This window comes from Nannospalax galili, unplaced genomic scaffold (genome assembly GCF_000622305.1).
Source record: "Nannospalax galili isolate Female #2095 unplaced genomic scaffold, S.galili_v1.0 scaffold511, whole genome shotgun sequence".
In the NCBI taxonomy this organism is placed as follows: Eukaryota; Metazoa; Chordata; class Mammalia; order Rodentia; family Spalacidae; genus Nannospalax; species Nannospalax galili.
This window is the reverse complement of record NW_008331831.1, coordinates 2,686,704-2,699,283: the sequence shown is the minus strand read 5'-3', so window position 1 is coordinate 2,699,283 and position 12,580 is coordinate 2,686,704. Positions and strand designations below refer to the sequence as shown.

General features: G+C 44.9%; 1 protein-coding gene and 1 pseudogene across 1 annotated transcript in view; one reads left to right on the top strand and one right to left on the bottom strand.

Moving 5' to 3' along the window:
* Window positions 1–805: 805 nt before the first annotated feature.
* On the bottom strand, window positions 806–11,731 carry LOC103728997 (annotated as a pseudogene).
* Window positions 11,620–12,580, top strand: part of Abhd3 (abhydrolase domain containing 3) — a 58,656-nt gene continuing 57,695 nt past the window's right edge. Inside the window, exons 1-2 of the mRNA XM_008826969.2 lie at window positions 11,620–11,891; window positions 12,289–12,452. Coding sequence (XP_008825191.1) covers window positions 11,730–11,891; window positions 12,289–12,452 — 326 coding nt within the window. The 5' untranslated portion in view covers window positions 11,620–11,729. The remainder of the gene's footprint in view (window positions 11,892–12,288; window positions 12,453–12,580) is intronic.

The following is a 12,580-nucleotide window of genomic DNA, read 5'->3' as shown; positions in this document are numbered from 1 at the left end:
GGCCTCCTCAGGCATTGCACACACAGGTGTGCTTACATATATGTGGGCAAAACACTCACATAAAATAAAATTTAAAAAAAAGAATGTCATGTGGGCGTGGTAGCACACATCTTTAATCACATCATTCAGGAGGCAGAGGCAGAGGCAGGTGGATCTCTGTGAGTTCAAGGCCAGCCTGGTCTACATAATGAGTTCCAGGCCAGCTTGGGCTAGAGGGAGACCCTGTCTCAAAAAGTCCAGAGAGAGAGAGAGAGAGAGAGAGAGAGTCAAAGCTGGGCTAAAAAGATGTCTCAGTGGTTAAGAGCACTATCTACTCTAGGAGAAGACCTGAGTTTGGATCCCCACACCCAAGTGGCAGCTAACACCCATTCTTAACTCCAGTTCCAGAGGATGCAACACCACGGGCACCAGACATGTAATGGTGCACGTACATTACATACATATGGGCAAAACATTCATACACATAAAATAAAAATGAGTAAAATCTTTTTTGTCCTTTTGAAAAATATTTATTGAGTATAAATAAATGTCCCATACATTAAATATCAAGAAATAGTCATTATACATTAAAGTTGGGCTATAATACCGAGGGAACCATGGAATCAAATATCAAGTCATGATACAGCAGTGACAGTTCATTCCAACATTAGATACAGTACTGACTTGCTCACACAACACAACAAAATCTATCAAAAAAGGTCATCATTTCAACCCACCTATAATACCACAAGAGACAATGTTTTTCATTTGTTTCTTCCTTTTATCTTTTGAGACAGGGTCTCCCTGCAGCCACAGCTGGCCTGGAATTCACCATGTAGACTGAGCTGTCCTCAGTCTCACAGAGATCTATCTGCCTCTGCCTCCTAAGTGCTAGGACTAATGAACAGTTTTGATAATTTCATCTTCACCCTATCAATTTATCAAGTCAAACTGAGACTGCAGCGTTATACTACCATAGAAAAACATTCTCATATCCTTGGTTTTATTTCAAATTATTGTTAATGAATGAAAACAAGCCATACAAAGTCAAAGGTGCTTAGTCTTTCCTAAGAGAAAAAGAATCAAATTTTAGTAAAAGAAAGCTTCCCCCAAGCACTGAATTTCTTAACGGAAAAATAAAAATAAAGGTGCAGTGTTATTAACTTTTTCTTCAATGAAAAGAAACCTAAATCTGCTTGGCAAATATGGAAATATTTCCAGTCCCAGAATACATATTTGTTTCATATGATGTACTGGAATGCTCATGTCTATGAAGCAGGCATCTGTGGCAACCCAAATTCATCCACCAGGACTCTATCCTTGTTCTTCGTGTCAGTGGGAACACCTTCTGGAATTGCAGGTGCAGAAGCTGCTTCATCCAAGAACTATCTTCATCAGCCAGAAGCTAGTCACCCAGTGCATCCAACTCTGCTTCTAGGTCTAGTTCTGGGGTGCCGTAGCTGGGACTCAGTGCTTCTTGGGTTTCATTTGCATCTTCCATCATGTCTTCCAGCTGGTCTTGTAAATCCTCAATCTGGTCGATTTTCACTTGCTTGGATGCCTTCTTCATCTCCTTCACTCCCAGTTTCATGGCATCAACCGTGGTCTTGGTGTTCTTCAGTGACTGGATGGTGTGATTGGTTTGTTCCATGTTGAAGGACTGCTGGGCAAGGTTGTCTCGCTGCTGCTCCTACATCCGCTTTTGCTTTAAAACCCGCAGAGCGTTGTTTGACCATGTTCTTGGCGGGACCCTCTCTCGTCTTCTTGATTTGATCTTTATACTTCACCAGCTCAGCATCCAGTCGGGAAATCTTTTTGTCAATGGATTCTGCCCTGCCATCCACCGTGCCAATGCAGTCAGTCGGGCTGGGCAGCAGAGCCTTGGGTTCCGCTTTCCCGAAGAATTGGTTCGTCTTGGCTAGGGATGAAAAAACCCAAACACTGGAGGAAAACCAGAGATGGAAGCCTAGCTGCTCAGGCGTCAGTTTCCATGCCTCCCTCCCAGGCCCCACCCCCGAGCGCCTTGAGTTTAATTTTTAAAAAAGATTTATTCATTTTTATTTTATGTGTAAGAGTGTTTGCCTGAATGTATGTATGTGCACCACATGCCTGCAGTGTCCAAGGAGGCCAGAAGACAGAGTCAGATCACCTGGAACTGGAGTTACAGATGGTGAGTTGCCACGTGGGTGCTGAGAAGGAAGTCTGGTCCTCTTGAAAGAGCAGCCAGTGCTCTTGGCTGCTGAGCCATCTCTCCCTAACTGAAGTTTTTACAGCAAAAGCCCTGGCTCCAGCAGCCCCAAGAAGCTGCACTTGGATCCTTGTCCCCAGTATACCAACTAAGAAGATCAGTAAAAATCTTTTTTAAAAAAGAATGCCAGCCAGCCGTGGTGGCCCACGCTCTTAATCCCAGCACTAGGGAGGCAGAGGCAGACTGATCCCTGTGAGTTCAAGGCCAGCCTGGTGTACATAGTGAGTTCCAGGACAGCTGGGGCTACAGGGACCCCCGGTCTCAAAAAAACCAAAAAAAAAAAAAAAAAGAATGCCAAAGTCATAAAAAGGACAGACCAAGCAAATAACACAGACCAAAGGAGACTAGGAATACATGGCATTAATTACAATGTATCATGTTAGATTCAACCCTAGGACCAAAGAGGATGTTAAAGGAAAAGCTAGTGAAATCTAAGTCTGGAGTTCAGTTAATAGTCACACACCAATGATAGTTTTTTTAAATTTTGACAGATCCACCTCAATCATGTAAGATCTTAACACGAATAACTGAGTAAGCTGTAGATAGAAACTTTTTGCGCTGTATTTTTAGCGTATAGTGATTGTACAAATAATGGGTTTTATTAAAGCACTTTCATACATGCATACAACATACTTTGATCATACTCAAAGCCTGCCCCTCATTGCCCTGACTTACCTCTCCAATCTGTCTTCCCGCTTCTCTTCCTCTTCTCTTTCTCCCCCCTGGAGTCCACACATGAGAGAATGTGTGCTCCTTCTCCTGAATTTGACTATTTCACTTACCATGATGAGTTCTGAATCTATACGTTGTCTTCAACTTTCCTGTATATTTGAAATTATTCCAGAATAGAAAATTGTTTAAAATTATGTATTTTAAAAAATAGACTCTAGCCAGTTGTGGTAGCACATGCCTGTAAGCCCAGCATTGAGTTCCAAGTCAGCTTGGGCTACAGAATAAAATTCTGTCTCAGAAACAAAGGAAAACAAAAATATAAAAAGTTAGACTCCAGGACTGGAGAGATGGCTCAGTGGTTAAAAGCAATGGCTGCTCCTGCAGATGACCCGGGTTCAAGTCCCAGCACCCACATGGCAAATAACAAGTGTCTGTAACTCCAGTTCTAGGGGATCTGATGCCCTTTTCTGACCTCCAGGGGCACTGCTTTCTGACAACTGTTTTCTGACAACATGGGTGCACTTACATACATGCAGTCAATATACTCATAAACATAAAAACGAAAGAAGGAAAAACTCTGTTAGTGCTTCTCAAACTATTTGTTTGAAAGAGTATTTCTGAGATTTTTGTCTTTTTGAGACAAGGTTTCCCTGTAGCTGGCCAGGATTCGCTAATGGAGACCAGGCTGGCCTCGAACTCGCAGAGATCTGCCTGCCTCTGCTTCCCAAGTGCTGGGATTAAAGGCATGTGCCACCAAGCCTGGCTATTTCTGAGATTTTTTAAGATTTCTTACCCATTCAGAGCCAGTTTTTGCTCCTCTGGCTCCTGCTCAACTGATTTCTTATAATGAAAGATTGTACTGGATAGCTTTAGTGTCAACTTGACACACCTGGGTTGAGGGAGCCTCAATTGGGGAATTGTCTCTTGAACTGGCCTGTGGCCATGTCTGTGGGGCATCTTCTTGATTATTGAGTGATATGGGAGTGATATTGAGTGCCCAGCCCACTGTGGGTGGTGCCACTCTGGGCAGGTGGGCCTGTGTTGCATAAGAAAGCAGGCTGAGCAGGGGCCAGGGGAGAAAGCCAGTAAGCATTGTTCCTCCATGGCCTGTGCTCCAGCTCCTGCCTCCAGGTTCCAGCCCTGAGTTCCTCCCTTGGGCTCGCTGATGAACTGTGACCCGGGAGATGTAAGATAAAATAAACCCTTTCCTCCCCAAGTTGGTATTGGTCAGAGTATTTTGTCACAGCAATGAAGAAACAAACTAGGGCACTTGCCCATGTTTTTTACATGGATTCTGAGAATCAAATTCAGGTCCTCATGCTTGTAAAGCAAGCACTTTACTGACTGAGCTAGCTCCCAGCCCCAACTGGGTAGTTCCTGCTTGAGGTACTTGTGTGGTTATGGTCAGATGATATCTGGGGCCAGAGTCATCTATAGGTCAGGCTGGGTGGAACACTCATGAAAGCTTTTTTACTCAGATGACTGGCACATCAGCTGGGCTGGCAGGCATCTGGGGCTGGCTGGGTATTTCCCTCAAGATGATAAGCCTGTGCTTATTCCCCAATTGAGGAAGTCTGAGCTTTCTCGTTGCAGAGTAGAAGGCTTCTTACATGGCAGCTTGTTTTCACTAAGCCCGTGTTTCAAAGTTCAGGTTTACAAACTGCAAGGCTTCTTAGGAAGTAGCCTCAGAAATCAGATTCAACATGGAAGGAGACTACCCCAGGGTGTCCAGCAGCTCACAATGCTGCATTGGAAGCTGATATGGAAGGACCTGCCACGGCCTCTGTGCCAGGGGACTCCTGGGAAAGAAGCTATGGAGACAAGCCAAATAAGCTCATTAGAAGACACTGAACTAAAGTGGGTCTCTCAGAAACTATCCAGTAGGATGGTCTGTAGACCCACCTAGTCACATCAATGCCCACTCCATCCCTTTCCCATCCTGAGCAAAGAACTCATTACTGACCTCACAAGACAGACAGCAGTGTGCACTCTCCACCAAGAAGGTATTTAAAATGAACTTCCCAGGCCAACAACACTTCAAAGCTTTAATGCTGTCTCCTCTTGTCTGTGCGCATGAGCAAGGAAGAAAAGAAGGAAGCACCTAGCCTGAGTGCCCAACCTTACGGCAGTGTGATGTGATGGGGATCTATGAATACGTTGGGCTACATTCCTCAGTATTCTGGATACATGCAGCCCATGGACTGCAGGTTGGATAGGCCTGATAGAGTATAGCATTGGTGCTTAGGCCAGCTCAGACATATCTTATGAAACCCAGGGAGCTGCACAAATCCCTAGCTTTGGGCACTTAACACCTCATGCATGGAGGTGGACTATATTCAACTCCAGGACTTAGGGGAAGAGCTAGCCAGCATCCTGGAACTCTGGGCAAGGCCAAGGCTACATTCAAGTTTGTATTACAAGTATGTTCTTTATAGTTTCAGGGGCAGGAAGCATAGCTCACTGACAGAGCACAATCATAGCATGAGCAAAACCATGGGCTCAATACTCAGCATCTAAAACCAAACAAAAACAAAAATCTCTAAGTTCTATCCTTTAAGACAAGGAATTAATGAATTTTCTGCATAATAAAAAAACAATAATGGGACTGGAGAGATGGCTCAGTGGTTAAGAGCACTGGCTGTTCTTGCTGAGGAGCTGGGTTCAGTTCCCAGTCCCTACATGATCACTAAATGTCTGTAACTGCAGTTCCAGAGGATCCGACTCCCTCTTCTGGCCTCCATCGGTATTGCATGTATATGGTGCACTTACATGCATGTAGACAAAACATTCACACATAAAAATAAACAAAAATTTAAGCCAGGTGTGGTGGTGCACAACTTTAATTCTAGCACTTGGGAGGCAGAGTCAGGTGAATCTCTGAGTCTGAGGCCAGTCTGGTCTACATAGCAAGTTCCAGGCCAGCTGGGGCTACAAGGAGACCCCCATCTTTAAAAAAAAGACCAAAAAATAAAAAAGAACAATAACATTTATGGGATTGTTAGCAAAGTTACGGGGGCACAAGTGGCTTAGTAGATCAGTCTCAGTCTTCCTATTTACCATATATTCTGTGCAGGCACTCAAAGAAATCCACTCAGGCACCATCACAAATCTTGTTGCTGTTTCTTCATAGCAAATTGATACATTCCTCAAAGGTTTGTAAAATTAAAATATATTTTTTTTTGGTTTAGCTTTTAATCTTGAAACAATGTTAACTAAGTTCTCTTTACCTTTTTTGTTATCTATATGATATTATATAACATGATACAAATATTAAAAGCAAAAACTGCATACAACACTCAAAAGGTACAAAGGGTATTTAGTAACAAGTCAATTCTAGCTTTCACACCCAGCCACCCATTTTCACTTTATGGAGGCATTTACTATTTTCAGAAAAAAAAAACAAAAAACAAAAACCTTTCCTAACTATTTTTCAGGTAGATTCTCTGTATTTTAATATACAAGACTTAAATTAAATGTGGTATATTACACAAAATTTGTGGTGATGTGTTTTTATTTAAAACTCATCTTTCAAAGTACCTCTGAATGTTTTAGCCTTGAAGCAGCACTCAGAAGTCAGAGGCAGGAGGATCATTGCAAGATTGAGGTCAGCCAAGTCTACATAGGGAGCTCCAGGCTTTCCAGGGCTACTTAGCAAAACCCAGTCCAAAAAAAGTCCTAGCCTTCTTAATATATATCTTTTTATGATTTGTGCTTTTACAATGAGTTTTGTGTTTAAAAAATATAACATTTTTTACTGCTTGACAAATGTTCACGGTGGCATTTAAGCAAATAAAAGTACAACAGAAAAAAACAAAGATCTCTTAATCTACATATTACTGAATAGATTTATGGGACCTTTCTGTATTCTCTATTTCTTTTCTATTGCTGCATAACACATTACCACAAATAGCAGCTGTTATGATTATGTAACAGGTTCTATAGAACAGAGACCCAGGCTCAGCTTTCCTGAGTCTCTCTGTTCAGAGTGTCACAGGCTGAAGTCACAGTTGTTAGCCAGGCTGTTTTCTATCTGGAGACTTGACTGGGAAAGACTCTCCTTCCAAATTGATTTTCTTGTGGTTGTCAGACTGTGGACTTTGGCTTTCTGCTCAAGGTCAGCTGGTATCCACCCACACACAGTTTCTGCCCTGTGGCTGTCTCGCAGGGCTGCTCGCTTCCTCAAGGCTAAAAGAGTCTCTAGCTCCTTTGCTAAGATGGATTCTGTGACAGTGTAATCACAGAAGTGGTGGTACCCATAGCCTTTCCTAGGACCTGTTGGTTAAAAGTAAATGTGGTCTCCCAGGGAAGGGCACCAGAGATGATCTGTCCACCGCACATTCTCTATGTAAATTCGGATTTCTCCTACAAGTAACACAGAAGAAAAACATACATCAAGAACACAGGGTTTTATGAGCACTTTATATCAAGTTATAAAGGCTGAATACATTACCTCAACTCTTTTACTGCAAGTACAGGCTTACTCTTTGTGAGTTCGAGGCCAGCCTGGTCTACATAGTGAGTTCCAGGACAGCTAGGGCTACAGGGAGACCCTGTCTCAAAAAAGACAAAATTAAATAAACAAACAAACAAACAAACAAACAAACATAATGGCCAGTGGTATAGTTCAGTGGTAAAGCATTTTAGCATGTACAGGTATGGGTTCAAACCCCAGCACATACACACGTACGTACACACACACACACACACACACACACACACACACAGAGACAGAAAGAGAGAGAGAGACAGAGGCAGAAACAGAGACAGAGAGAGAATATCCTATCCAATGTGGTGGTATTATAAATATTCAGAGATGTCATTTAAGAAAAATTTAAAGTGTATGTTTCCATTTGGGTTGTTGTTTATCACAAAACTAACAAAATGTTGTAAGACCACATTATAATCACCCAAACAGGCTCTAGGGGTATCTGGTATTAACCCCAGCTATACCTACTTAACTTGCTATGGAAAGTGACTTAAATTCTTGTGCCCTCCATCTGTAGACCTTTGCACATGCCGTTTCCTCTTCCTCTTACACTCCTTGTCTTCATCTCTTCTTAGCTAGATGCTATGTTTAAATATAGGTGCCGCCTTTGAAATTCTTGTCAAAATTTCATTCCAAAGTTGAGAGGTAGTGAGGACATTAAGCGATGAAAGGGGTTTAGAGGGGCCATGCCTTTCTAGAAGGACTAGGTTAGTTCTCACGGTTGTGAGGTCTCAGTTTCATGGAACTAGATGAGTTGCCAGAAGAACTGCTTGCCCTGCTGACTTCCACCATGTATAAGACCCTTGCCAGACGTGGCCACCTGATCTTAGACTGCCAGTCTCCAGAAATGTAAGCTAATCTTTTTTCCTTTATAAATTACTCACTCTCTGGCACTCTGTAATAGCAACAGAAAGAGGTAAGAGGCAGGGATGGCAGGGGAACCTCCCCCATTACAGCAAAGGACAGAGGTGGCAGTGCCAGCTGTCTAGAGCAGAGCTCACTGCCCAGCATGGTGGATGCCTAATACAATGGACTAGAGCTCAGAAGGGCAGGAATGTCATCACTGTAAAACCAGCTTTGGCAGCTTCCTGATTCTCTGGCCTACCTAGAGATTTCATCTGTTATCAATGCCATTACATTTCTATGTACAATAAACCCAAATCAGTTTTTCCTACTTACTACTAAGAACCCCGTGTTACTACTATAGCTGGTACATCCCTTCCCTGTCCTTTACCAGACTTGCTGTAATTTAATTGCTTATTTATCTTGACTAATTGTAAAGTCCTTGATCTCCAATTCATTAAAGAAGCCAGTTGAACATGAATAAAACCCTAAGCTCTCGGGGTTGGAGAAATGGCTCAGCAGTTAAGAACACTGGCTGCTCTTGCAGAGGACCCAAGTTTGAATCCCAGCACTCACATGGCTGCTAACAACCGTCTATAATTCCAGTTGAGGGGATCCAACACCCTCTTCTGTCTTCCATAGGCACTGCATAACACAGATGTACTTACATACATGCAGGGAATACACTCATACACATAAAATAAAAACAAAATTAAAAAAAATTAAAACCTGATATCTCATTTTCTCATCTAAAAATTGGGAGAGTTCTGTTGTTAAGGAAGACTGTGAATGTTCTAAAGGAAAGAGAGGAAAGTGAGAGAGCAAGAGGGCAAGCAGAGAAAGAGAGAGAGAGAGTGAGAGAGAGAGAAACACTGGAGATTCATGTCAGTGGTAGAGCACTTGCTTAGCATGTATGAGGCCCTAGGATCAATCCCCAGCACCACACAATCAAAAAAGACATACTGCTGGGCACAATGGCACAGGCCTGGGTGTGGTGGTACAGGCCTGTAATCCCAGCACTTAAGAAATTAAAACTTGAGAACTGCCATAATTCTAGACTATATAGTTTTCCAGCCATCCCACACAGCAATACTTTGTCTAACAAGGAAAAAAAAAAAGAGCCGGGAGTGGTGGTGCATGCCTTTAATCCCAGCACTTGAGAGGCAGAGGCAGGCAGATCTCTGTGAGTTCAAGGCCAGCCTGGTCTACATAGTGAGTTCCAGGACAGCTGGAGGCCCTGTCTCAAAAAGATAAAAGGAAAGAAAAAAACTATTTTATGTTGCTGTGGTGGCACACATCTCTAAGTCCATCACTTGGGAAACTAAAGTAGGATGAGGGTGAGTTCAAGGTCAGCCTGATACAAAGTGAGACCGTGTCTCAGAAAAAAAGGAGGGGGGGAGGGTTTCAGAGTGTTAAACTCATGGCAACCAGCCTGTGCATTAGTGTTTGCTGCATGTGTTCTTACATGGGGACACACAGAAAACAACTCACAGACCTCTCAGCATCTCTGTAAAATAAAAACGATTATTTTACAGCTCTAAGAAAAAGAACCAGGCATGGTGGCGCATGCCTATAATTCCAGCATTCAGTAAACCAAGGCAGGAGGATTGTCATGAGTTCAAGGTCAGCCTGGGCTACAGAGCGAGTTTCAGGTTAGTCTTGGCTAGAGTGAGACCATGTCTCAAAAGCTATCAAGGGGCCAAGAATGTGGTTCAGTTTGTAGAATACTTGCCTAGCATGCACAAAACCCTGGGTTTGATTCCCCAGCACCCCATAAAACTGAGTGTGGTGGTGATCTCCAGTAATCTCAACCCTCAGGAGGTGGAAGGAGGAAGATCAGAAGTTTAAGGCCATCCTCAGCTCCATACTGAGTTCTAGACCAGCCTGAGATACATGAGACTCTGTATAAATTAATTAATTAATTAATCAATCAAATAAAACAGAGAGAGAGAGAGAGAAAGAGAAACTGGCTCAGTGAAAGTAATTTAATTATTCTGGGTACCAACCTTAATAAGCTTCAATGACCAAATAAATTCCTCACTTCTAGCCCATTCTACTTCCCTATCCAGTGATAGATCATTAATTTAAAATCCTAACTATAGTAAACAACACTTCAATATTCCAAAATATTTTTAAAAAAAAAATACCCAGGATTTTGAGTATTACCAGCATAAATGATAAGTGTCTGAAAGGACAGACCTGTCCATATCTGATCAGTGCATATTATAGACACGTATTGCAAACTCACACTGTGCTCTATTCATACATAAAACTACTATGTGCTGATACAAAAATAAACTGCAGATGTAGCTCACCTGGTAGAGGGCTTGCTATTCCCAGCACTGTATAGACCTGGCTTGGTGGTGCATACTGGCAATCCCAGCACTCAGAAGATGGATGTAGAAGTATCTGAAGTTTTAGGGCATCACCAGCTACCTAGTGAGTTCTGGGCCAGCCTGAGCTACATGAGAGTGTCTCAAAAAAAAAAAAGCAATGTATTGAAATACTTTACAACCCTTTGACAGTTTTCGTAGTCTACACAGGCCTTACTGTCGCAGTTTCCCTGTTAAGCCTTCCACCCTTGTTTCTGGTGTCCTTAGGTATCCCCAGATTTCTGTCACACCCCATAAACACGCCCAGGTGAACATACTTCATAAATTGTTTCCTGTGCGCATCGTACATAATCACCTTGCATTTCCATACATCTGTGAGTTCACAGCATGATCAGCCACATACTGGCTCTTAACATGATTGAATCCTATTTCTGATTCCTGACAGTTTCATTTCTTTTAAGAATCAGTTCTCATTTAAGGTTCTTAGCTATTTAAAAGATTCACAGATTCAAAGTCAAGTGTGAATGCACTCAGTTCACCGGATATTTTTTCCTTTTGATAATCTCCGAGGGAACGCAAAATACGGTGAAGGATTCTCTCTGTAGTGAATTCTCTCTTAACGCGTCCTGAGCACTTACCTCCCAAATCTTGGGATCCGAGGCATGTTTCTCCCTTCAAATTGTTTGTGCTGAGCCCGGAGCCTGCAAACCACTCGTAATGAGCCCGGAGCCTGCAAACCTCTCGTACTAAGCCCGGAGCCTGCTAGCCGCTGGTACTGAGCGCCGAGCCTGCAAACCGCTCATGCTAAGCCCGGAGCCTAATTGGTCAAGGTCACCGCGGCAGGTGGCTTCCCGCGAACCCGGCCCAGAGCCGCTCCGCCAGGCGGGTTTTGCCCCTTGGCTCCAGCACGCTCTCCCGGCTCTGGGGTCACCCGGGCGGTGCAGGGGACCCCCGTCGTGTCCGCGGTGGCCGCGCGTCTGGAAGGTTCCCAGGCGCGGGGGGTGGGGCGGCCGGCGGGGCGGGGCGGCGGCGGGCTCCACCTTCGGGGCCGCTGGCCGCCCGTTGGCAGACGCGGCGCTCCGCCCGCCGGGAGGAGACGCTCGGCGCGGTCTGCCGCTGTTGCCGTCCGGGTCGTCTCCCGCCGCCAGAGCCACGCCGCGCCCGGGCCATGCAGCGCCTGGCCATGGACCTGCGGGTACTTTCCCGGGAGCTATTGCTCTACCTGGAGCACCAGGTCCGCATCGGCTTCTTCGGCTCCGGGGTGGGCTTGTCGCTCATCCTCGGCTTCAGCGTCGCTTACGCCTGCTACTACTTGAGCAGCATTGCCAAGGTGAGCCGCCGGCGAGAGTGGCAGCCCGGGGTCCAGCCTAGGCTCCGAGGGGGTCCCCGGGAGCCCGGCGGGCGCGCGCCCAGGGTCGCGACTCGGTTCTCGCTTGCGCTGCCCGGATGCTGCCCACCCACCTGCACCCCGACAGCTCGGCAGTGCCGCACTTAGGCATACCACCCTCTTCTCAGCTGTCGCCCCCCCCCCCGCCCCGGACGTGATAAAGTGCTGTTTGAGACTGTTGTGATTGTGGATTCTGTGCATCAGTCTACTGGGAAATGGAATGGGAGGGCTCCCAGCGTGCGGCCTAGGGGTGGGGACACCGCTAAGTCTGCTGGTGTCTGGTTTACGGTTGCCTTAAACTTTGTTCTGGACCCTTCACCGATGCTGGTTCTTCCTGCAGAAACCCCAGTTAGTGACGGGAGGGGAGAGTTTCAACCGGTTCCTCCAGGACCACTGTCCCGTGGTGACAGAAACGTATTACCCGACCGTGTGGTGCTGGGAGAGCCGAGGACAGACGCTTCTGAGACCCTTCATCACCTCCAAGCCCCCAGTGCAGTACAGGAAGTAAGTGGAGATCCATGTGGACATGTGTCTTTAAAATCACAATTGTTTTCCTTACTCCCAGTGCTTACTTAATACAAGTTCTGGTTTACAGAACAGAAAGAACCCACCATCACCACCACCACCACACA